Source organism: Colletotrichum fioriniae (assembly GCF_027942845.1).
Source record: "Colletotrichum fioriniae strain IMI 355084 chromosome Unknown scaffold_17, whole genome shotgun sequence".
NCBI lineage: Eukaryota > Fungi > Ascomycota > Sordariomycetes > Glomerellales > Glomerellaceae > Colletotrichum > Colletotrichum fioriniae.
Window position 1 is genome coordinate 747688 of NW_027076853.1, and position 23987 is coordinate 771674.

At 53.1% G+C, this 23987-nt stretch overlaps 8 protein-coding genes across 8 annotated transcripts; 4 read left to right on the forward strand and 4 right to left on the reverse strand.

Annotated features, from left to right (window-relative positions):
• Nucleotides 1-1194: 1194 nt before the first annotated feature.
• On the forward strand, nucleotides 1195-1910 carry N0V96_011409 (uncharacterized protein; the record flags this gene model as incomplete). Its single annotated transcript, XM_053192181.2, has 3 exons — nucleotides 1195-1377; nucleotides 1441-1585; nucleotides 1666-1910. The coding sequence occupies 3 exons, from the start codon at nucleotides 1195-1197 to the stop codon at nucleotides 1908-1910; spliced, it is 573 nt and encodes a 190-aa protein (XP_053050345.2).
• Nucleotides 1911-5350: 3440 nt separating this feature from the next.
• On the forward strand, nucleotides 5351-7225 carry N0V96_011410 (uncharacterized protein; the record flags this gene model as incomplete). Its single annotated transcript, XM_053192180.2, has 1 exon — nucleotides 5351-7225. The coding sequence occupies one exon, from the start codon at nucleotides 5351-5353 to the stop codon at nucleotides 7223-7225; it is 1875 nt and encodes a 624-aa protein (XP_053050344.2).
• Nucleotides 7226-7789: 564 nt separating this feature from the next.
• Nucleotides 7790-9382, reverse strand: N0V96_011411 (uncharacterized protein; the record flags this gene model as incomplete). The annotated part of the gene is made up of 1 exon (XM_053192179.2): nucleotides 7790-9382. The coding sequence occupies one exon, from the start codon at nucleotides 9380-9382 to the stop codon at nucleotides 7790-7792; it is 1593 nt and encodes a 530-aa protein (XP_053050343.2).
• A 4896-nt stretch (nucleotides 9383-14278) lies between these two features.
• On the reverse strand, nucleotides 14279-14809 carry N0V96_011412 (uncharacterized protein; the record flags this gene model as incomplete). Its single annotated transcript, XM_053192178.2, has 2 exons — nucleotides 14279-14718; nucleotides 14782-14809. The coding sequence occupies 2 exons, from the start codon at nucleotides 14807-14809 to the stop codon at nucleotides 14279-14281; spliced, it is 468 nt and encodes a 155-aa protein (XP_053050342.2).
• A 732-nt stretch (nucleotides 14810-15541) lies between these two features.
• N0V96_011413 (uncharacterized protein) lies at nucleotides 15542-16562 on the forward strand (the record flags this gene model as incomplete). Its single annotated transcript, XM_065759269.1, has 2 exons — nucleotides 15542-15757; nucleotides 15828-16562. 2 exons carry the CDS (start codon nucleotides 15542-15544, stop codon nucleotides 16560-16562), a joined length of 951 nt encoding a protein of 316 aa, XP_065612166.1.
• Nucleotides 16563-16972: 410 nt separating this feature from the next.
• On the reverse strand, nucleotides 16973-18106 carry N0V96_011414 (uncharacterized protein; the record flags this gene model as incomplete). The annotated part of the gene is made up of 2 exons (XM_053192176.2): nucleotides 16973-17457; nucleotides 17530-18106. 2 exons carry the CDS (start codon nucleotides 18104-18106, stop codon nucleotides 16973-16975), a joined length of 1062 nt encoding a protein of 353 aa, XP_053050340.1.
• Nucleotides 18107-20575: 2469 nt separating this feature from the next.
• Nucleotides 20576-21513, forward strand: N0V96_011415 (uncharacterized protein; the record flags this gene model as incomplete). The annotated part of the gene is made up of 2 exons (XM_053192174.2): nucleotides 20576-20663; nucleotides 20795-21513. 2 exons carry the CDS (start codon nucleotides 20576-20578, stop codon nucleotides 21511-21513), a joined length of 807 nt encoding a protein of 268 aa, XP_053050338.2.
• Nucleotides 21514-21711: 198 nt separating this feature from the next.
• Nucleotides 21712-23356, reverse strand: RPN5 (proteasome regulatory particle subunit; the record flags this gene model as incomplete). Its single annotated transcript, XM_053192173.2, has 4 exons — nucleotides 21712-22329; nucleotides 22385-23104; nucleotides 23158-23214; nucleotides 23273-23356. 4 exons carry the CDS (start codon nucleotides 23354-23356, stop codon nucleotides 21712-21714), a joined length of 1479 nt encoding a protein of 492 aa, XP_053050337.2.
• Between the last annotated feature and the right edge of the window lie 631 nt (nucleotides 23357-23987).

The window sequence follows — 23987 nt, forward strand, 5'->3', positions numbered from 1 at the left end:
AATGACGGAGTGTGTGGAGTTGAGGAAGACGTGTAAATCAGGGGGAAAGGAAGCTCACCAACCTGCAACTCCAATAGTGTCGTATTGTCCTCTAGCTTAGTGATGTTCGGCTGATCGAAACTGCAGGACGTGAAAAGAGGTTATACAGCGGGGCCAAAACGAATGCGGCAAAATGGGGAGCCCGACAAACGTTGTGTGTGGGTGAGGGAGGGGCGGATGTCAAAGCCGACGGGGAATGCTTTCACGGGGTGGTATTGAGATCTTGAGATAACCAGTGATGCTGATGGATCAAAGAACAGATGCAAAAGTCTCCTTTATTTGGAGGGAAAAGGCCACCAAGCAAAAAATGAGACGGAAAAACGAACTACACAAGGGCGTTGTTGGTTGGTTGTGTTGGCTGGCTGGCCTTCCGTTGGAAGACCTTGGAGAGCAGTTGTTCTGGTTGGAGTTCGATTGAGAAGTTGGAGCGAACGAGGACCATTTATATTCAAGATACCTTGGCCTAATCAATCGCCACGAAAATGAAGCCGGATATCTGTTTCTCATCCACAGTAATATCAACAGTCTTCAGTGGTGATGGCTTCAAAGCAGTTTCCGAGAATTTGGATCCTGCTTCGTGCCACACCTCAATCGCAAGTGGGTGTCCTCGAACGACATGGGTTCGGCGCTTATGGTCTTGCTAAGCGCCTTGAAGGGTCGACAAACCAATGGTATTCAAGTTAACCAAGATGTTGTGAGCGGGAGGGCACCAGACACCAAAGAAGACTCTCGCTCCCGCGTGGAAAGGCTTGAGGAGTTCAGAAGAGTCCTACGTAGGCACTGGGATAGATGCATAGATCATTCATCCCGATGTACTCGAGAGGCTCATCAAAACCTCTCGATGATTGAGAGAGTTAAACATCAAGGATAGGCGACCAAATCTCACTTTTGAGAAGGCTCAGAGCTGGGAGTGCAGAACGAGATGCTAAAATTACAGACCAATCATGTCTTCAACCACCCAAACGTTGGTAGGCCTCCGACATCACCGATCACCCTCACATTTCTTTGCGTTGGGAGCATGTTTGAGGATTAAAGCTACTCCCTCCAGGCACCAATTTTACAAAGAAGCCAAGACCCTCGGTCCCAATTTCTGCTTTGCTGGAGGTCTTGTCATTGCATTCCCACCGCAAGCAAAAGAAAGACACCAAGAGCGCGATGCAGGCACTCAAAAACGGAAAGACCTATGCTGAGGCGGCAGCTGTTGGCCTGCTGAGATCGAAATCGCTTCCGCCCGGTGTCAGCAACCCGCAGCTACTACGAGGGGTCGGCGGAGAAGACACGGAGCCACCACCGGAAGAGAGTGGAGATGAGTCCGACGAGCCATCAAGACTGAGGAAGGTCCGTTAAAGCATGCATTTGAGCAAGACAAACCAGGCCACTGACATGTCTGGAACCTTCAAGGCCGCCGACTGGGTTCGTGAAAACCCTGGGACGACTGTATGCTATGGCGTGAGTGCAGGCAGTCTTGTCGTTTTGGCCGCACCAGCTCTCGTCGTTGCACCAGCCCTGGGACTTGCGGGGTTTGGCTCGCAGGGAATTGTCGCCGGTAAGTGAATGTCTCAAAGCTGAGGCATAGTCAATCGTTACAGTTAAAAGTCTTCATCACTGACTCTTTCGGGTCGATAGGCTCTGCGGCAGCGGGCTTTCAAGCCGGAATCGGGAACGTGGTGGCGCCGAGCCTCTTTGCTACCCTCCAGAGCGCCGGTGCGGCTGGCTACGGTGCCGCGGTCGTCAACGGAGCTATACAGGCAGGCGCCGGGGTTTCTGCTACTGCGTTTGCTTGGTGGGGAGCAAAGAAGAAAGATCGCGGGGAGACTGATAAGGAGGAAAATGCAGGTGGGGATAGCAAGCCAGGCGCCGAGCAGGACTAAAAGCAGGAAGCAATTAAGACTTCTCTATGCACCTAGATCCAAGGACGGATGGATTGATACTAAGCTTATGATGAACAGAATACCACGTACCGCTGGGAATCAATCATTGTGAACCTTTGACGTTGTAGATGCAGAGGCCCCGTTCGGGAAGCTGATCTGCGTGATGCCACAGCTTCTGTTTGTAACCAGTCTGGACACACTAGGCCTCGGAGTTGAGATCTGCCAGTAACTGACAGTCCGACGTCGCCAACTTCGGAATGAGACCATTTCACCATCCTTATTAGAGTCAACCCCCGTAGCGCCACCGGTGCCATTACAGACTATCGCCTTCATCTTGCGAGTCTTCCCATTGACGCAGCTGCGGGAGAAACGGGAAGGGCCGTTTTGCGGATCGTGCTCCTCAAGAGTGATTGCTTGTGTGCTATGCTCGGTGTTAATGCCTGTCTGTCTAGGGACTCTGGACATGGGATGTAAAGCGATGACCAAGAGACTCAGCGTCAGAAGAGCAAACTTTGACAACGAAGTTTTGGTCTGTATTCTCGTCAAACAATCTAACATTACCAAGGCAACACTCAGCGTATTGGTGAAAGGTGGTTTTTGAATTGATCGAAGGTCACTATACGGTAATGAGTTGAGAGCAGCTTCTCAAGTTTCATGAGGCTTCGAAACTAGAGGCCATTGGAACAACGACCCAACTTCAATTCTCCAGCACCGCAACGAGGCCTGCTAAGCTTTCAAGGCCGCCCGCAAAACCCTGGAGAACGCGTCGCCTACGGGCTTCAAGCGGTGTCATCTGGGGTTTCCTCTGCCCAACAAAACAGAGTCAAAAAGCATCCAGGACTCTTTTCGTATGAGCGGGTAATTTTTTGGCGTTGACGTCTCGAATTTCTCGGTTCGTCCGATGCGTCGCGGATCTGCAGGCTGTCTGCGTCTGCTGTAGTGAGCGTGACTGGCCTTGAGACGAAGCTTGACTCGGTTCACTGTCTTTGCGCCCTCCTTCTGTCGTCGTTGAGGTTCTCGAAGGGCCGATTGGAGAAGCACAAGGAACCCTCAAGTCGGAGACTCCGTCAAACTCTGCAGTTCGGGCGTAAGGGTGTTGGTCTCCGTTGGATTGCGAAATTTTCAAAGGCAAACAGTAGGCAACTGAGTGCGAAAAGGTCATTTCTAGTAGACGGTCATCCAGGTACAACTGCGCATAGTATGGCAAACTTCGTGCGATGGACTTGGCCCTCAAGCTCCATGTCACAAAGGTTCGCAAAGTTGCCACAATGCAAATAATAAAAGGCTGCGCAGATCAAGATCTCTCAATACGCTCCTCCTGGAACCTTTGAAAGTGCACCTGAAGCACTTGATCGCGAAAAAACCACATCAGCTTCACAACTTCGACCAGCACCTTCACGTTCAGTTTCTCATCTTCTTGCCAGGAATCATGCACTTTTTCAAGACCGGCCTACCCGTCCTTGCCGTTTGTTCAGTCATACAAGCCATCCCTGTCAACACTGGCGAAAGACGCGATACAGCCTTACACCGCCACGATGGTCTCCAAGCTTCAGACACACGTCAGGAGAACAGAAGTGCGGGCGGTGTCGTGCCTCCTCATATTCTCAGGAATATTACCCGCAGTCCTTTCGCCACAGACGATGAGCGGAGCACTGCAAATCGGACCTTGGTGATCGATGGGGAGCGGCGGGGGCCGCAGCAGTCGACGGATTAATCGGTAGCTGTTGGGACTCAACCAAAGCCTAGAGGTGACCGACAAGACAGTCGCAGTTTAGTCTCACTAGGCGAGCTTCGGTAAAGAACAGAATCACTCCGCGATCTTGCTTCCCAGGTAGCTGACAACATGACAAAAAGAAAGGGTCGCGTTTCAAGTATTCAGCTCGGACGCAGGGACGGCAGACTGCCATCCGGAGACTCAGTCAACTCGGTCTTTGCGAGCCCCGCAAGCCCGGCGGAATACGGCCGAGTGTGGAGCTGGTGATGGTCTTGGTGAAACATCTTGTCCTATGCGCCGTCTTTGGGAGGAGATAGCAGGCGATCCATCGAACCAAGAGCACACGATCCCGAAGCCAGCTTCTCGCCCTGCGTTTGGCGGCGTTTCTTTCCTTCGCAACCACGAAACAGACCTGGCTCGGAACGACCGGCAATCTCTGCTGCATGCCGACACTCACTTTAATGGGTGGTTAATGGCACCTTATCACTGATTGCCTCAACGGCAACGCATCTTTGAGATCATTGTATCTCTGGGCGGAAGAAACCGTGGCTAAATATTGCATGCCGCGAGCTGGAGAAGGCTGCGGAAACCTTGGTCAAGTCTAGATTTCTCGCTACTTTATCGAAATGAAGCTATTCCCATCAATTCCCTCGCATTGGCCACTGACAGGCCACGTGTTGTAGATCGGCAAACCTTCGAGGTATCCGAACCTTGGAAAGTTTGCAGGCTCTGCTGGACCGTGCCACACAACTATTTGACATGCTGACTCAACATCCGAGCACGAAAGAGAGACGGCCTCGGTAGCTTCGGGGGACCAAGGGGTTTCCTTCGGGATCATCTCCGGGAACGGGAGTCTTCCGGGTCCGGGTGATCGCGACGCCAACTGCCGACGATGCACTGGTTTTCCTTGGTTTTGCTCGGGCCCAGAGGGATAATGCGGGCCCGTTTCTGGGGTACTTCCAAGGAAATGTCACGGATCCGGAGCATTGCATCACCTGTCGGATCCTGGGCGCGACGGTGGGCGGAGGCTCGAAAAGACCACTCCGACTGACTCCCTGAGGTCACACTGTTCGGATATGGAGGGGAAAGGTTGCGCATTTATATACAACACACGCCACACGGTAAACCACAGTTCGGGAAGAAGAGAGTTTGTGTGGTATTCGTTGAAAGCGGCTATGCAAAGACACGCGTTGTATGACGTCCAGCCAGGCCCAGACAAACGAGTTTCTCCATGAAAATAGCCCACGGGGAGTTGGGGACAGTTTGATGTGGATGAGCAATGGTGGCTGGACAATCCGATGTGCAACGCTCATTGCACAGCACCAGCACACTTTAATTGGGGCTCTTTTTTCAGGTAAAGTTGAGAGTTGATCCAACATGGGGCGACAACTCAGGGGCTCGCAAAGGTTGTCTTGGGTAGATGACATAACCGCGCAGGGATATCCCAGTATCACCGCCCACGTCCAGCAAAGTCGTATTTAGGAACTCCCAGAGGGCGCTTCTCCCTTTTCGTACACGTTGCTCAACGCCCATTTACTACTATCTTATCTTTGGTCGGTCGGTCGTTCTCACATACGTGTGTTCACGGTTGTATTTCTCTCTTCTCCGGTCCACTGAGCCTCACTTTCAGATGCCGGCCGTCGCAGCTCCAACAGCGCCTTTCATTTCATTCTATTCTCTCATTCGTTTTGAAAGAAAACACTCGCCCGTCCATTAGACCACACGCATGTTTGCTCGCAACACCCGAGCGAGACAAAAAGGCACCATGTGGGAAGAATCCACGCGGGGCCGGGAGGGGCAGCAGTTTAAAGAGCAGAGCCCATACAGCGACCATGATGCCGTAGGTGAAAAGGCATCGGCCGCCGCAGCCTCAGCGACAAGAAACAACGCAGACAAGATCAGATGCCTTGATGGGCTCCGTGGAATCGCCTGTTTACTCGTCTTCAACTACCACTTCCTATGGCCCTGGACGCCGGCCATCATGCTTGGCTATGGAGCCATGCCCCCCGGATCGCCCGAGCCGTACTTTGAACGGTCATCCCTGCCCATCCTGTGCCTCTTGCAACGAGGACGACCTATGGTGGCCATCTTCTTTGCCATCTCGGGATATGTCCTCTGCCGACATATTCTGAGGGCGATTCACGAGCGCCGCTTCGAGGCAGCTTACCAGAGCCTCGCGTCGTCTGTCTTTAGGCGCGTATTCCGCCTCTACATCCCTCCCACCATCAGCATGTTCCTCGTCGCGCTGCTTGCTCAGATGGGCGCCTTCAAGTCCGAGTTTGAAATTTACAAAGGGCCCGACTCGAGGTACATTAACGGTACCGTCACTGTCGCCACGCTGAACAACACTTGTGTGAATGGCACGTACTCCGTCGAAGGAGCCGCGGGGATCGCCAAGTTTCTCGGCTTACAGACCCCGGCTTTCCTGGGAAATGTCACAACTAACGACACAAACACGCTGTGCCTGAATGCCACGTCCCAACTCTTCATGCCTCCAATGCTGTATGCATTGGCAGATGACATTGAGGCCGCTTCCAGGGTGGTGAATGAGACGAGCAGCCTGAACGGCACTGCAATCAACATCACAATGCAGGACGTTGGAGACAAGGAGACACCTGAGAAACACAGGTCCTACCACGACCTTCTTCACCTGCACTCGAGACCAGCCCTTCTCGATGACGAGAAAAACTCGGCCAACGTTACCAACCCGGTGAACTTCACTTGGGTCCAGCTAGGCGGCTCATGGGAGGAGCACCCCTTCATCCACGACAACATCACCTATGCTCTGAAGAACTTCACGAGGGCATACGTCGAGTGGGCCAACCCTTTCAACTTTGGACACTACCACACGCGCTACGATCCGCACACCTTTACCATCCCGATGGAGCTCCGTGGCTCAATGTTCATCTACCTGTTCCTGCTCGGAACGGCAGCGATTCAGGCAAAGTGGCGCCTTCGAATCGGTGCCTTCCTCTCCGTCTACAGCTTGATCCTGGGACGATGGGACATGGCCACGTTCATGGGCGGCGTCCTCCTCTCAGAAGCGGACATTAGACGGGCTGATCGAGGACTGATCCCCCCAGCGACGAATGGCAGGAAAGGCCAGCAGGCAACTTTGGGACAAAAGTTCCTTGGATCAAGGACAGCTCGATGGGCAGCGCTGTTCGTGGCACTCTACCTGCTCTCGTACCCCGACGCCGGCGCCGAATGGACGCCCGGCTTTACCCTCCTCTCCTCGCTCGTGCCACGGTACTACATACCCCTCTCCGGCTGGATGTTCTACCAGGCGATGGGCGCCATGCTCCTCCTGCCCTGCGTCCTTCACAGCCCCTTCCTCCGCGGTTTGCTCGAGGGACGGGTGGCGCAGTACCTAGGCAAGATCAGCTTCTCGTTCTACCTCGTCCACGGACCAGTGCTGCATAGTCTGGGATTCTGGATTATGCCTAGGCTCTTTGAGCGTTTCGGCCGCAACCTGGGTTTCGTTCTCGGCTGGATTATTTTGCTGAGCGTGTCGCTGTATTTGTCAGACTGGTGGTGCAAGAAGATCGATACTTGGAGTGCGAGTGTTGGACGCCGCGTGGAAAAGGCGTTGAAAGACTGAGCTGTAGCTCCGGAGTTTTGTAAAATTGCTTTCGTAGTTATTCCCTTAGGAATAATCAAAAGGTCATGATACCCTCAGCTGACTCCTGAACACGCACGTTGATGGCCCTGATGGCTCATCCGATCCCCTGTAGGCACCAAAGAAGGACCACCTCCCAACAAGCACCGTCCGTTGTAGTCGATGGCCGAGCGGTACGATCCGTATGTTGGCTCACGGTCCTACATAATGCTATGGATAGCTTGTTTTTTCGCTAAGTTCGCGGGTTCGAGTCAACTCTGGTTGTCCTTTTCCCACTATCATTTAACGCGTACATGCAGTAGTGAGAAGACGGCTCATGAGGCCTCCACGCAAATCTCCATACCTTCCTGGTGGGCTTCCTTCCTGTACGCGGTATGTCAAATGAACAGATGGTAGGATGTTTGGTCTTAATACATTATGATTGTCTAGCGTTATTGTACAAGCGAAATGATGCTTAGGTTTACAACAGTCCGAATATCTGTGAGATAATGATTGAGCCTTGTGGTAGGGTCGCCGTCTTCCCATGATAGGACACATTATCGGCCATCAGTGATGACGCTGAACGATCATCTTGTTCCTCATGCTTCTCCTGCGACGAGTGGGATGCGCAGGCTGCTTCCAGATAGGTTGATCAGGGTCATAGCCAACAAGGCAGTTGACCGTCTCTGCGCCCTCGCCAGCATCGTTAATCTCGCTGCCAACAGGGTTCTTCCACTGCCCAGTGAGCTTGATATATCCATCAAGAGCATCAGCCATCGTCTTGCCCAGCTCGAGTGCCTTGGCAGCTCTGCTGTGCGAGTAGTATGTGAGCAGCGAATGCGCCGCCTCACGCTCATTGGCTTCGATAAGGACTCTAGCGCTCGTCTCGACCCAGTCCACGTCGCTACGGCTCTGGTTCTCGAAGCCCGTGAGCATCTGTGTGACAATGGGCAGATAGGTGTCTGGGGATGAGCACATATAATACAGCACACGCTTGAAGATGCGCCCAGCAAAGACGCTCGCCTCCTGCAGCTGGAAATCAGGGTTCAGGAAGCTGCCGGAGGCGCCGGTGGTGAGGTAGCGGTGCTCGCCGAACTCGGGGGGCACGCTGTTGACGCCCAGCCACCACGGCACGAACGGCGATGATACCGAGGTTGCGGGCGCGTTCCAGATGCGCAGCAGGTCTGCGTCGATGCCGTCTTTTAAGCTGACGATTTGCCCGTAGCCTGCCTCGTCGTCGGCGATGCGCTTGTCGCGGACGCGCTCCATCAGCTTCTTCTCGGTGAGGGGAACCATCTCGAGAGTTGCATTCTCGAGCGCGGCTTGGGACATGAACTTGAAACCACCGTCGCGCGCCGTCATGTTCTCGCCCTTTTCGCCGTACGCGTTGAAGATGTTGAAGGGCTCACCCCCGTTGGGATCCCACCACCCTTGCTCGACGGCAAAGGAGACAATATTCTCGGAGCCCATGTAATCGGAGCTGTTGGCGAAATCGGTGGGGAAGTCCTCGATGTAACCAGGGTACAGAACGCGGACCTCGTTGGTCTCGAGACGCTCTGCTGCCCACAGCTTCTTGCCGCCAGCCATCTCCCAGACGACCCAGCCCTCGTCCTTGTCGGCGACCAAGTGGGTGTTTCCGCCGTAGGTTGCCTCGCCGTACTGGTTCATCAGGTCGCCGATGATCTCCACGCCCTCGCGAGCAGTCCTGGCTCGTTCCATGACGATGCGCGCAAGGTCGCTGTACTGGATGCCGTGCTGAGGCGTCGGGGTCATGTTGACCAGCTCATCGCGATTCTGCGCCCATACATCGCGGACGGTGACGCCGTTCTCGTTGAGGCCGCCGTTGGTGAGCGGAGCGGGAAAACCCTCAAAGTCCGAGTACTCCATCGACATGTACCGGTAGGTGTGGCTGACCTGCGGGATCGTAAAGAGCTCGCCGGGAATGCTGGCCTTGTCTGTCACGCCGACAGTGATCGTCGCGTTCGCCGCGTGGTCGGCGGCGGGAAACAGCTGGAGCCAGTGAGAGGAGACTTCTTCGCCAGTGCCGCCGACCATGACGCTCCCGTCGGCGGTGAGGTCCTTGCCGACGTAGAAGGCGTAACTGGCGGAGGCCGGCCCGGCGAGGGCCGCTAGGACAACGGCAGAGCTTTGGAACATCATCTTTGCCCGTGATCAGCGAAGATGGCTCTGAGCGAATTGGCTGAGGTAGACAAGAGAGAAAACCTTCCGTAAAAAGAGGAACACACCCCCTCTTCAAGAGGGACTCTTCTTCTTACCCCTCGCTAGAGTCATTTTTCGGCAATGATGTCAAATGGAAGCCTCCGATGTTGACTTCGGAGTCGCGCTACCCCACACCGAAATTTCCGGTATCGCTAGCGGTGAAGATAACGGATACGCCAAGAACCGTCATTCTGCGCGGTAAACACACATAAATGACAATGATAAGTGAACGACTGACAAGGATCATCTTGTCTCCCTGGAAATGACCCCATGGGCTTGCAGACGCAGTCCCTTGTTCCTGGGGAAGAAATGGTTAGAATAACCGCAACCCGACTCATTCATTGATTGACTCGGATAAATAAGCGACTAAAGTTGCCCCATTGGAAAACATTTCTGCAAGTCATGCTCCGATAGACTCGGACTATGATTCCGCATGCACACTTTTCATCCACATGTTGTGGAAGTTATCTCTCAGCATGTCTTCGGACCCGATTGGCTATGAGTTGGACGTTACCCAACTGATTCCTATTCTTTCACACACTTCCTAATGCGTTTACAACCTACGAGCCCCATATTTTCGGTCCATCTCTGGCAACGATCCAGCAAAGGATGACAACGGTGGGGAAGTTTGTCAAGATCCTGTCACCATGGCCGTTCCAAATAGGTTTTCGACTTATAGAGAAAGAATAGACTTCGATATTCAAGTTGCGAGATCAAGATTAATGATACGCCCATCTTCGATGAGCGCTGTAGTCACCTGTGGGAACTGCCGGACTACCTCGCGTTCATGCCAAATTTCAAGTTCAAATGCTCTTCCCACGGGAGTAATACGTCCTCTCGGAGGGATCTAGGTGTATTATCCGCGACAGGAAGCATCTCACTTCGCGCTGATAGTCTATAGACTCTAGTGTCATCTTCTAAAGGAGCCCGAAAAGGTTGCTTTTCTACTCCCTTAATATCGTTTCTCTGCTCTCACTCCAATCCAGCGTCCTTTTTGGGACTGCCTCGGAGCCGTTCCTAGTTGAGCTGAAGTCTTGTAGTGACTGATAAGTACCAATTCTGGCCTGGCAGCCCTGACAATACATAGCTTCCGTATTTCCTCTCGATACCATCCCATCAGCAATCCACGTTAGGATCTTCCAAGCTGCTTGGAGAAAAAGGAGATCCGCAAGTAGGATTGAAAACAACATGGCACCGCCATTCTTCTGTTGAGGAACAGAGCAAAGGTATTGGCTAACAATGGTAGCGTTGTTACAACCCAAGGGCCCCATCATAGGCTGGAACTTATTGTAGCTCTCCCGGAGCGTCACCAGGCCGCTATTCGTATCATTCGATCCGGGAGCAGGAATCTGGTTATATCGGTCTGATCCGTACAACTGTGATCTCGAGCCGTTCAAACTCCGTCCGGGATCCCGGTTGTAATCGTCTGGTGCCAAGATCGCATATTGGAGCCCACGATCATCCAGAAGGAGGTTCGGTGCCTGGCAGTTGCCTAGGTCCAAGGAAAGTAGAGAAAACAGAATCTTTGCGGAATGAAGCCCTTCTGTCAATGCTGGAGATCCGTACCACTGTTGATGTTAGCTGAAAAATCCTTTCTCGATAGAGATGGTCTTTGGATCCAACAAATGGAATGACATACATCAGAATTGTAATCTTTGAGGCTTTCATCCATGTTCTTATTGAGAATTGAGGAGTCAGTGTTTGCTAACCACCAGTAAAGGCCAAAGAACTGATCGGTGTAGATGCTAAGTTATGAAGTGAGCAGGTGCGAGTTAAAAGATGAGCCGGGGTAACCTACTCTTCACTTGGTTTGGGAGTGTAAGTAAACCCACTACGGACGACATAGTTCTTGGAGCCATATATGTTCGTCATGTTTGCTGCAACCGTCATTACACCGCTCCAATATGCATTGAGCAGTCTGGTCCCCCACCACACGCTTGCGTGCGTTCCAGGATCATCTTCGATCACATAGCTATAGTCATGATCCCCTCCACTATTTTCTTCAGTGACGAGCGTTATGGTCACGAGGCCGTCATCCGTCACAACAGTACAGTCGACAGTCGCCTCCATTTTAGACTCCCCATATGACAGCCACCATGAAGGAGCAGGCGGCACCGCCGTATCACTCTTCTTCATTTTCAGGACTATGCTTTTAGGTGAGCAGCCTTGAAGAGTGTTGTTTTTGTAGTTCAAGCTGGACAGTGAGTTCGTTCTCGAGTCCGAAATGGCTTTGATAATGTACCTAAAGCCCAGGTTTGAGGTGAAAAAGGAGTCGCCGATTGTATACAGACGCGGTTGGCACTCTGCTTTTACGTCGCTCCTCCAATTGAACGGGATCTTTCTGAACCATCTGGGACCATAATCTTAGCACGATAATTATTGGCTATTGTTGCATAGTCGACGTACTGCGCGTTTGAAAGGGCTTCGGTGCCGTTGGGATCAGATGTATATAGAGGCTTTAAGTAGTAGCCGTTTGCGCTCAGGTTTATTAACGAGAGCAAGACGGCGAGAATGGCACCGCCAACCAGAACGACAGGCGTGAACCAGCGAAAAGGATATGGCTTGGAGATCGAGTACGAGAACCACGACCGATGCATTTGTCATTCGGACGCCGATAGCATCGCTGATCCCTGAGCAGATGGAGGCTGTTGGCTTCAAAGTAGGAGATGCGTCTGGTCTGAACGGCGTTCAGTGATTAGATGACCTCGATTTCTAGCTGTCGATCATCTACGTGCGGCCATGCAGCCTGAGGTAAGCCGGGGGCTCTTCAATCTTATACTTTGCTGCTTACTATGATGTCACGAATCCTGAAGGGAACGGAACTCTCTGATTGGCGATGCAGACCAAGGCGAGACATTGAATCTAGATATCAGTTGTAATCGCGGCTAATCTTCACCAATCGAAAGAGTTAGTCATAGGATTTAGGATCAGTACTTTCAGTTGATAGTGTCCTAAAATTGGCTTTACTTGCAGACCCCTGGGATCCTACGTGCCTGCCTAGACAGTAGCGTCTTACCTGCGTCTTAAGTGCGCCGAATGTCCGTGTGCCACACAGGCATAATTGCGCTGCTTAAATCCAACCCAGTTGGGAATCAATGACCTGCATTTGCGTATCATGGCGACGAGAAGCCTTACCTTTGCTCTATGGCCTAGTTGGATTTCTGGGCTCGCCCGGTGCCACCGTTCCACGCAGCCTGTCAGTATCGAGCAATGCAAGCACAGCCTGCCTGGCGGTCGACATAGTGATCCAGGTATATCCGGCATAAGGCGTTGGCGTGCAAGATGATGTGCTTGGGAGGCCACATTTTCATAGATCACTTGTAAATATCCTAGCATAGGTCGGCGATTTCAATCATACTTGACGTTGATTCTGCGATTTGCCAGTAACAACGAGTGGCAGTGAAATGGGGTATATTTATGTTATAACAACTTCGATGGCACACTCTATCAAGGGGCGCATTGGCAGTTGCTTCAATCATCATTAGCCAGGTGAAATGATAAGTGCAAGAGCAAGACGTTAACTCACCAAACAGTTAGGGTCAACTGAGTACACTGCTTAAACTGGAGGTCAGGGTTGTTACACTACAGGAGCCACAGTCAGCACATATGAATCTATGGACACACATTCCTTCTTTGGAAGGAATACTCACGACTAGTCTGTCGCGAACTCTGGGGCAGGGGTCAGCAGGCGCAGGAGGCGGCCTAGCCAACGCAGCACCGAAAGCTGCAAAGAAAACGAAGGTGGAGAGCTGCATTTTGGCGAAGTAATTGACAACAGTCGAGACTTGGAACTGAGTTATCCTGCCTACCTATAAGAAGTTGTGGAATCTTGGCACGGTTATATGGACGAGTTGACTTGCTGTGAGCGAGGCTATAAGGCCTGGTGAATGACTTAGCACAGCTTCGGCAAGCAATCCCGTGTCGGAGTCCCTCACAGCTCCGACGCAATATAGCAAACTTCGCTTCCTTCTAGTCTGAACTCTGTTTTGTTAAATTCAGTATACAAGTGCTTCGATACGGCGAACTTTTGCCGGCTTTAGCTCGGTGAATGACTCAAGGGTTCGTGACTGAACACGCCGAATTGCAACAACTTAACAACCAGGCCCCACTGCTCGCCAGTCAACGACGCGATACCGAACACTTTGAGTCTAAGGAGCTATCTAGATCCAAGATCTCTGCGATTTGTGTCCCGAATCCGTAAGTGATAAGCGTTGCCGCTGATCCGGCTGGCATAACATCTAGAACCTCCTGCCGCTTTGGATCTTAGGGGTATCTGGAATATAGGGGTGAGATGCATCCTAGACCTTGCAAGGGGTCAATAGAGTTTAGGAATTTTCTTGTTGAAGCTATTTCCACAGGTCAGCAGTTTCCTAAAGCTAAACATAGCAATATAGTCGGTGCTGGTCAGCGGAAATTTGAACTCTCATTGAGCATTAGCCAACATAGCGGGTGCTGTATTTGAGATGAGGCGAGTTGAAGACATGATTGAGTCCGGTCAAGTCCGTCAAACAAGCGATCATGATTATCCCACTGGAACGTACTTAATTTGGGTTTGATCAGAAGATTTATTAAGGCCTAGTGGCCGGGTATCATAAAATCCCACCGGATCCTGCTACTCTACGGACTCGAGAAATCACTCCAGAGGGCCTGCCGGTAATTGATAGCCCAAAAATGTCCGTGTACAGAAACAATATGGTTACCAGGTCGCAGGTCATGGTGCATGACTTTTGAGCCGGGCAGGTCCGGCTCTTCATAACGCCGTCGAAAGACCGGAGCTGAGCTGAGCTTCATCAATCTCAGCCAAGGCAGCACGCATCTCCAAGGACTTTCAGAATATCACCGGAGCCTCACAACAACTTCGAGGCAGCTGATCTTTCTCACACGACTCTCCTCCCCAAACCCCTCGTCCTCTTCCTCGAGCACAACATCATCGACCGTGCCCACGGTCTTTGTCCTCACCTCGACCTCGCAGTCGCTCTGCTCGGTGAACCACGCCGCGATACTGAGAGCCTTCTCAATGGCTCGGCCTGTTCCGAGCACAATGGCCTCTCCGTTTCCTCCTTTGGTGCCGTTGTCACGGTGAAGTAGGTCGATGCGCTGGTTCAGGTTCATGCCCCTCGTCGACGGCGCCTTGCCTTTGAGGGATTTGTCTAGTTGCTTACGGACGCGTGAGACTGCTGACATGAATGGCGTTGATGCGGACACGTAGATGAGTTGTGATTTTGATGAGTTGGGCTGTTGGCGGCGAGGCAGGGCGCGCTTTTGAATCCTGGAGCCTGGAATTTTGTTAGGCGAAGACTCATTCAACGGGGGGACTTAGTTTAGGGTGGCTGGCTTACCTTCAGGCAGCCGAGGCAACTTGGTCATAGTGGAAGACGACTGTCTTTTTGAGGGTGAATTGTCTTTGCCAGCCTGGCCTTGTGTTGTTGAACGAGTCGGCGCCATGTTAGGGTAGGCAGCTGCGTGAGTGTGAGTCTGAGACGTGAAATTCTTTCTGCCTTGTTGATCTTGCGGATCTTGATGGCGTGTGTGAGGTTTGGAATGGTCTAGCCAGATCAGAATGAGATGGAATGTGTACAAAGAGAGAAGGTCTCTGATTTTGAGCTGTATGATTGTAAAATACGTCGGCCTGAATTATTCAACAAGCCATCGAAAAAGACGCTGAACCGTCCCCCGGAAGAGAAAAGTGCATGGAGTGGGTCCAGATCCCGTCTGCAGCGGCGGGGCATGCGCACCTTCCTCCGCTAAATCGGTTCGGCCCCCACTCAAGAAGGCACCGCGCACCGACCACCCTGGTCCAAAGCCTCCCGCCATGACGAGATCCCCTTCTGGAGCTTCAAACTGTCCACCATGAGCTAATCGATTAACACCAATCGCCCTGTTGCGGTTGCCTGCGAACCGTTTCACTAAGCAAGACGAATGCCACGAGCTGTCGAACCGGAAGCGAGTCTTAGTCAACAGCATGTCGATAGCAATCTGGCCTCCGGTGACCCCAGAGGAGCTGATAAAAGGGAAACAGGAATGCCTCGTATGTACCCGCCGTCTCTGCTTGCCCCGCGCCGAATACCAGATCGTTGGATCCCAATCTCGAAGTACACAATGCTAATCCGATTTCACCAACTCTCACAGGCCCGCGAGCTAGAATGGATTGTCGTAGAAACACATGCGATCCTCAAGGACATCCGCCACGGCCTGCAGGACTGCTATGCTCTCCTGGCGCCCATCGACCCGGGAAGCACTCTCGTCATGAGCACGCAGCGTAACGAGCGCGTAAAGGGGACAGTGACCCGGGTCGGCACGCGAATAATCAAAGGCGTAAGTTTATTCTTTGCCGACTACCTCCCGTCCCTAGGACGACTTCAAACCTGCGGCTAACACCTCCAAGACAATTCACCTCCAGCTCAAGACCCTCCCAACGCAAACCCTGAACCTCGACGCCTCGCACCCAGTCCACATCGCGGCTCTCGAAACAATCCACACCCACCTAACAGAATGCCTCGACCTCCTCTCCCTAACAGATACGCCGAGCCCTTCCAATAACCCATCCCAGCTCGCCGCCCAGCTGCGCATCATCGCCGCCTCCCTCAACGAGTCCTCTTCTCTCCTCAAGGGCCCGGCTCTGAACGAAATCGACCATAGTTGGCAGACCGACTCCTGTCCGCCCGTCCACTTCACCCCAGCCCTTGGGCCAAATATCAGCGTCCACCTGGGTCTTCAGGAATCGAGCTTGGTCCTCTGGTTGCGCGCCCTCGAACCCGTCGATTCGCCAGTACACTTTGGGACCAAGCTCGGGCTCGCACTGGGGACGGTCCGAAGACTGGAACACGACGAGATGGACCGCCCTTTCCGGTTCACGTATAGCACTGTAACGGATGGCGGGCTGAAGCATAGGCATGGCACGGCGCATCCGAAGAGTAGTGGGAGTAGCCCCAGCGGGCTGGGTACACCCTCCAGTAACGGAGAAGCTACGGAGGTCTTCGTCAGGGAGAAGGTGCGGGTTGAGAGCCTACCAGATCCCAATCTCATGTCTCTGTCTGCCAAGTTGGTTGCCTTGGGCCACACGCTGGCCAGCGCTAGGAGGAATCTGGCAGCTGTCATGGGCGAGGAATTTGACGAGTGAAACAATCTGTAAATGTAGTTCTTCTATACCCCGGAGTTTGGCAGGAAAGTCAAGTTGGCATGTCTTTGGCAAGGTTACTGTTTTCAAATTCCTATGTGCTGGTCTTGTTTACCAGAATTCTGTACACATACAAGTCGCCAAATGGAAACCTTATTCCATGATCAAACCAAGCCATCTGTCTTCCTGATGTTGGAAAACCTAATCCATGAAAGCAATCCATGCCAAGTTGCCTTCGTTGGCCTCACACACGCTGGACCAGTATGATTCCTCATGTTGGTCAGCGTACCCAGTGTGTTGACCTCGTAGACATCGACAAATGAAAGCTGATATGGGCGATATGTAGAAGCATGCGATGCGACGCATAGCAGTAACGCGGCGGAGCCAAGTAAGAGTCCAAAAACCCCCCACGATTACGCCACAGGAGACCAGGGCATCGGGATCAAGATTCTCGACTTCATGCTCTGAATAAGAGGCACAGTCTTGTGGACAGTCTCGCTCCAGCCCTCGACACTCCAGCTCTTCTCGCGGCGAATCTTTCGCTCCTCGAGGTTGGCAAACTGCCACAAGTGGTGAACGGTGTTGAGGTCTCCTATCTGCACGAACCAAGCGCCGACACCCTCCATGACCTCGCGTCTCGCCTTGAGGCCGCGTCTCCAGTGGGTCTCCCACTCAAGGAGGTTGCCGGGGTGGAGAGTGTATGATCGCAGCTCGAAGATGCCGCCAAGCTGGCGGGGAGGCGTGGTGGGCCAGAAGGAGAACTCCTGCATCAGAGATGTCTTCTTCGAGGTGATGAGGCTCTTAAGCTTCTTATCGAACTCGGCGAACTCGGGGTGGGAGCCAATGTTGTGGATTGACTCGTGGTATCCCTGGTAGCGCTGGTACTCCCAAATATGGACTGTGAACCTAATATTAGCATCATGTGGTTTCGCTTCAGCATGGGGTGGTTTTCGCGGCAAAGGTAACATACCAAACGTATCACAGTCTCCAACTTCGGTTCTCCAGCTTCCAACTAGATGGACCTTATTCTCGGGCATGGAAGCCATGCGCGGGTACCAGCTGCCAACAAGCTTGGTGTACTCCTCCACCTTGTCGGGCTTGACCTCGTGCTGGACGATCGAATGGACGTACTTGCCTCGGGCAAGGACCTGACTGAAGCTCGCCTCAAGCTGAGCATCGAGCTCGCGACCTTCCTTGGTGCCGTAGATGAGGTTGGTCAAGGGGCCGGCCTTGCGCGAAGGCTCCTGGGTGGCCTCGGCCTTCTGTCCTGAAGTAGCACTCACGGATGAGTCCTGGGCGGGCTCAGAGGAAGAGGCAGGGGAGGAGGAGGATTGAGTATACGCACTTGCTTCCCGCTGTTTCTGCTGCTCGACCAACTGCTCTCGGAATTGCTTCGATTTGTCGTTGAAGGAGGCGACGCTCTTGGGCGCGGCGCTGACGTCGGCCATGGAGGGCACCTTGAGCTGCTGGCTCGTGGAGCTGAATGCTCGCAGCGCGGAACGCGGGGTCACCGCGCCGGCTGCTCGCACCAATCGCTGGCTCAGCATCTTTGCCTTTGGTGGTTTTGGGGCGGGGATTGGGCAAAGAGAGGATGTTTTGGAGAAGGTAGGTGAGATGAGGAGGTGTATGGTGACCAAGAGGTGTCGTTTCTTCTTCTGCTTGAGCCAAGGGACGTTTTGTCTACTCAAACAAAGGTGACAAAACGTGCTCTTTGTTCAGCAAGAACAAGCCTCTGGTACGGGATGTGAAGGAGGAAGGAGAGCGAATTCGATACGTCTCGATCGGCAAGAAGCAGGAAGCACCCGAGAGCAGGGATTTATCACAGGACGGGAAGCAAGTCGGCGTGCAGAAAGGGCGTTTGGAGGCGGCGGCGGCGGACGGACGGTTACCGTAGGTTGGTACGCTGGTTTGTGGTGGTAGTAGCAACCTATGCAAAGGTAGCGGTTAGGTGTCAAGGTGGTGGTGGTGGTGGTGGTCTCGCCCGTGCTTGAAATGGCAGTCTAGGCAAATGAGATGAATATAATTGGATGAGTTGAGGAGGAGGTCGGGCTATAACCGTGCAACAATGGTGTGTGTCTCTCTTTCTCTGCAGATTCCCCCGCACTTTCTGGTAGGGTGAAGGCAGTAGGTAGTACGTAGTAGAGGAGGGAAAGGAGAGAGAGAGCTTCAGGAGGAGGTGTATGTGTGTGGCAGGGACAAGATGAATGTGACACAAGGGAGGAGATGTTTGGCTTGCTACACTACGAGTTCGGGGTCTGGCACCACCACCACGCCAATCCCTAGGTCCCAAGTCCAACTCAGCCCCCAGAACCTGGGGAAAGCTGTCGCCGCGGCCTGCCACGGCACGGGGGAACGGGTTGCGGGTGAGCGAACCTGGAAGCTGAAGCTTGCTAAGGTCACGGGTGGGTACGTATCGCCTCCAAATGCGCCCAGATGCGGAGAAGCGTCGAATGATGTCACATGAAAGCCGGGGGTAGAAGGGGGTGGATCCGATCTTGAGGACATGTTCGGACAAACGTTACTGCGGTGACCCGACCCGGCTGTTTTCCCGGTACGACCTGGAATTACTGGCCCGTGCCCGGAAAAGACCAGAAACGGACAATGGTCCACTATTTCTCGTCTGTCGCGGCTATGGCCTCAGGCCACACGTTGCTCGGCTACGGGTCCAGCCGCCGAAACCGAAAGCTCAATCGGAGGAAAAAGGCTCGTTTTGATAGCTTCACATCGAACTTCCGAATACCGCCCGCCATCTAGACTCCTCCAATTTCCCCCCTGCAACCCATATCACAACCGTCAAGATGACCTGGCTCGGAGCTCGCGCACTCAAGAAGTACCCCACGCCCGTCCGTACGTATTCCTCCAAGACCGTCCCTACGGACTCGTCGCGCAATCGCTGACCTCCCTTACAGTTAAGCCGATGGCGCCTTTCTTCGCTGCCGGTATGTCCGAATCCCTCGATTAACACTGAACCCCGTGAGCAAAACAGCTCCAACGAAAGCGAGAGAACGAAGAATAGCGACATGAAGCGCAGCATGTGCTGATAACCCCGCAGGTCTGGTCATTGCCTACGGCATCAACTCTGCCCAGAACGCCATGATGAAGTGTACGTCGCGCAAACGAGGAACCCCCCGAAAGACCGCAGACTAATGCTAGATACAGCCGACGAGTGGAAGAACGACGCCCGCAACCCTCTCGCCAAGAAGCATTAAGTTCGCAATGGAGTAGTCCAGGCTATGCGGGAAGAAGGCCGAGCAATGGGAAACGTGTCGAGGATATAGACCCGCCAACGCGTATTCTTTATGGACGCTGTATCATAGACGCACGGCTCGCATTCAATTGAGCTGTTGTACTAATGTACCGATGCCACACGTGCCATAATAATTGGGATCTGTGAGCGATCTATGCCCGTTGGGCGTGTGAATGCGTTAACGATGCCAATGCAATTGCACGGCGTTCCTTCTCTCTGCAATCAATTTGAAGGCGGCACCCGCTGGACCTCGTTGAGTGAGAGACGAATTTTCCACCTCGACAACCAAGAGGGGTGGTTGTCAACTCTAGAGTTGAGTCGCAGCATCATAAAACGAGGCTCGGACGGATGGCACACGTATCACGTGACAGCAAACAGTCCACAACTCAGCCATTAAAGATGAAAGAATAAATTAGCAGATCCCGTACTGTAATAGAATACTATAAAACTGGAATTGACCATATAAGCCTTCATCGGACTTCGAGGAGTGACACAATCGGTTATCGTGGCTCTAGTCCTTATCGCCGTCTCAATTCCTCTGCTTTTCGGCGAAGAGTCAACTGTGGATTTGTCAGTATCCACTTCACGTTGTCACTGAACACCTCGACTTCACAACACGCCCTTTGAACTACATTATAGATATACACACATGATAACTTCACTTCACTTACGTCTAAGAGCTGTTGTTTCTGTCTCTAGAGTTTCTCATTTTTCTGCCAAGAGCGGCAATAATACCCATTCATATTTCGGTCACATCTTCACCTGCAAAATGTCGACGACAACAAGCGCAGCCCCGAACGGCTCAGCGGCAAAGAAGCCCAATGGAAAGAAGGAGATCAAGATTCTCATGCTTCACGGTAAGATATGTGCCCTGTTCTTTGCACTCCTTATTGAACACCAAATTGGCCGCCCAGGGCCAACCTATGATCAATAATTCTTCATCCATAACCCCTCCTCAATCTCATCAAAACCTCACTAACACTCAAAGGCTACACCCAATCCGGGCCCCTCTTCCGCTCAAAAACTCGCGCACTGGAGAAACTCATCGCAAAGTCCTTGGGCCCCTTCAACCTCGTACCAACCCTCTTCTACCCAACCGGGCCCTCACAGCTCTCCCCGCGCGACATCCCAGGCTTCGTCCCGGACGAGTCCGCCAACGGCGAGGACCAGGAGATCGATGCCTGGGCCTGGTGGCGCAAGGACGAGTCCTCAGGCTCCTACCGCTTCCTAGATCAGGGCATCTCCACCGTCGCCGACGCAGTCCGCGAGGCCGGCGGCGTCGACGGCGTGGTGGGTTTCAGCCAGGGGGGTGCCTTTGCTGCGCTCCTGGCGGCGATTTTGGAGGGCCCGCATCGCGATGAGAAGATGCCGGAGGACCTGAAGGCTTCAGCGCAGGCGCTGAGGGAGGCCAACAGTGGTCGGCCATTCAAGTTTGCAGGCATCTACTCTGGTTTCTTCGCGCCGCCCGCGGAGTTGCAGTGGGCGTATGAGCCAAAGATTAAGACGCCCACGCTGCATTTCCTTGGTAGCTTAGACACTGTGGTTGAGGAATCAAGGAGTCAGGGGCTCGTGGACCGTTGCGAGGATCCCATGGTCGTTGTCCACCCCGGTGGCCATTACGTGCCTATTACCAAGGAGTGGGCCATGCCGCTGATCGGCTTCCTCAAGAAGATTGCCGATGAAGAGGCCGCGAAGAGCAATATCTAGATATATCTCATACATCAAGTTACGAACGAATGAATCGGGTAGGGGTATAGAAAAGTACATCAAGGGCATTGGTTCATCATAGAATAGACCGAAGCATGCTTTACACATCCCAGCCTGGTTCATTGCCTTCGTCTAAGATAGTGTTCTACAATTACACGCCGTAACCCATGCCGAAGCCCCGGCAACCCATCCAGACGTCTAATGCGCCTTAGTAGACTTTCCCTTGCTCGACTTGGACGCTCCAGGCTGAATGTTGGCCATCATCTCCTCCTTGGTAATGAGATGATCGATGCGCTCGAGGTGGCCCAACAAGCTCTTCATGTTGGAGCTCCACTCGTTCAAGATGTCATCTGCATCTCTAGGCTTCGCGAAGCTCACAATACGCGCAGGGCGATCGATCTTGGCGTAGATAGTCTTGGAGGTGACCAGCTCGCTAATGTACTTCTCCGTCTCGTCCTCAGTGAGATCCAGCAGCTGAGTGAGGCGCTGGGTCTGGATGCGGGTGTAGTACTTGGCGACCACACGCACGTTGTGCTCAATGACTCTTTTGCGGAGATCCAACCAGCGCTGGTGCGCCTTCTCGTCATCCGACTGACCGGTTTGGGCGTCGAAGACATCAGTTTCGCACAGGTGAGGGCCAAAAGTCTTTGCAACCTCTGGCCAGCGCATGAGCTCGTGGACTGTGAAAAGCTTGAGAAGCTCGGCCTCCTGGGTGACTTGGCCAATTCTGGAGTCCTTCTGAATTCTGTGCAGCAGGTCGTGCTGCTCGTTGTCGTGAGGGGCAAGAATGACGAAGTAGATAATGCGTTGGAGGACCTGGGAATTGTTTGTAAGCAGTTGCACTTGTCATAATCGAGAGGGTTGATCTTACAGGGTGAAGCTTCTTGGGGTCTTCCTCGACGGCCTCGGTGTCGAGAACCTGGCGATAGTGCTTGCAGACGTCCAGGTACTTATCATCATGCTTCGCAAGGATGATCTGTTGCTCGTAGTACCGCAGCTTCAGGTCTGTTGTGTCATCCTCCTTCTCTTCGGGGACTTCCTCGCCTCTCGCCTTCTTCTTCTCACGCTCCTTCTTCTCCTTCTCCAGCTGCTCCGGGGTCTTCTTCGGCTTTCGCGACAGGTATCGGGTGCTGATCTTTCTGCTCAGGATCTGTGCCTGAGTCCAGTCGCCGACCTCAATGCAGAGTGCGACTTGTGCGAGAATGAATTCGGTCTTCTCTCTTCGGTCCATAGATCCGAAAGTCTCAACCTGAAGCTCGCAGAGGATGTCTGTCGCCGCCTTGAGGTCGCCCTGCTCCTTCTTGATATCGGACAGAGTCTTGGTCACGCGCGCGCGCTCGACCTCGACAAAGATCTTTCCCTCGGTGACCGTCCGCAATGTCTCGATAACGGTGAGCTTGGTTTCGAGATTCGGGGTAGAGTCGAGGAAGCCCATGACCGCCTGGACCATCTTCGTGATAGCTTGCTTGAGCTGTCCATGCTTCTTCGAGAGAATCAGGACCTGCTCATTCATCAAGCTCCAGTCTCCGGCATTCTTGGTGATGTTGACAATGGCGATGAGTATACGCGATGTCGATGCGAGATCTGAGGACTGCGCTCTGTTAGCAAGTCAGCGCCTGGGGAAGGGAAGGGTAGCTTGCTCACCTGGCGAGTCTGCTTCTCCAGGACGCTCAGCTTCTCGAGAGCAGCTGAGATATCGCTCTATATAGATATCAGTATTCATTGCATGGCCACGTCAATCCCGGGCTGCAATCCGCACCTTTGCGAGCTTCTCTGCCTCCGGGATCTGCTTGTCCGTCTCCTTCGAGAAGTCCTTCTCGGGCTTCAAGGCTGCCTCCGACATGCTGGGCGATACTTCGGAATTGATCTGTGTTGGATGTAACGACGCGAGTTAAGGTCGGAATGGTGGACGCGGTGGATTGGCAGTCGAAAAGGCTGTCGGTTGGGAAGGTGAGGCTGATTTGGTTGTTTGTTAGAATCGAAGGCTCCCGCAGCTACGCAACATGCTCGTGCCTACCTGACCTCACCCTGGCCACCGCAGTGCTCAGGTACCCGGATTAGGTAAGGCGGGGCAGAGCTGGCACGGAGGGACGTACCTTTTCCCGGCCCTGCCTTCCCGCTTCCATCGATGGTCTGTGCGGACCGGCTTCCACTTACTGTGACTATCGGTATCCTTTCCTTTATCATGTTTACTCTTGCTCTGATGGTTGACAGATGGATAATATCCTTGCGACGAGGTACGTAATGTTTTAGAGTCAACCTTGAAACCGAAGGGACCGATGAGTTTGCTCTTCATGGACTCCATAGGATACGAGGAGGAAAATCGTGTGTCTAGATCACCTTACTGAGAGGCTGAACTAAATGTTGCCGCTTGATTACCAATTTACCCAACCTTGCTTTTACTTGTCCCTACCGTTAAGCATATTCTACGACATATTGATTATGCTTGTAGAAATTTACAGTCTGTCATCTCG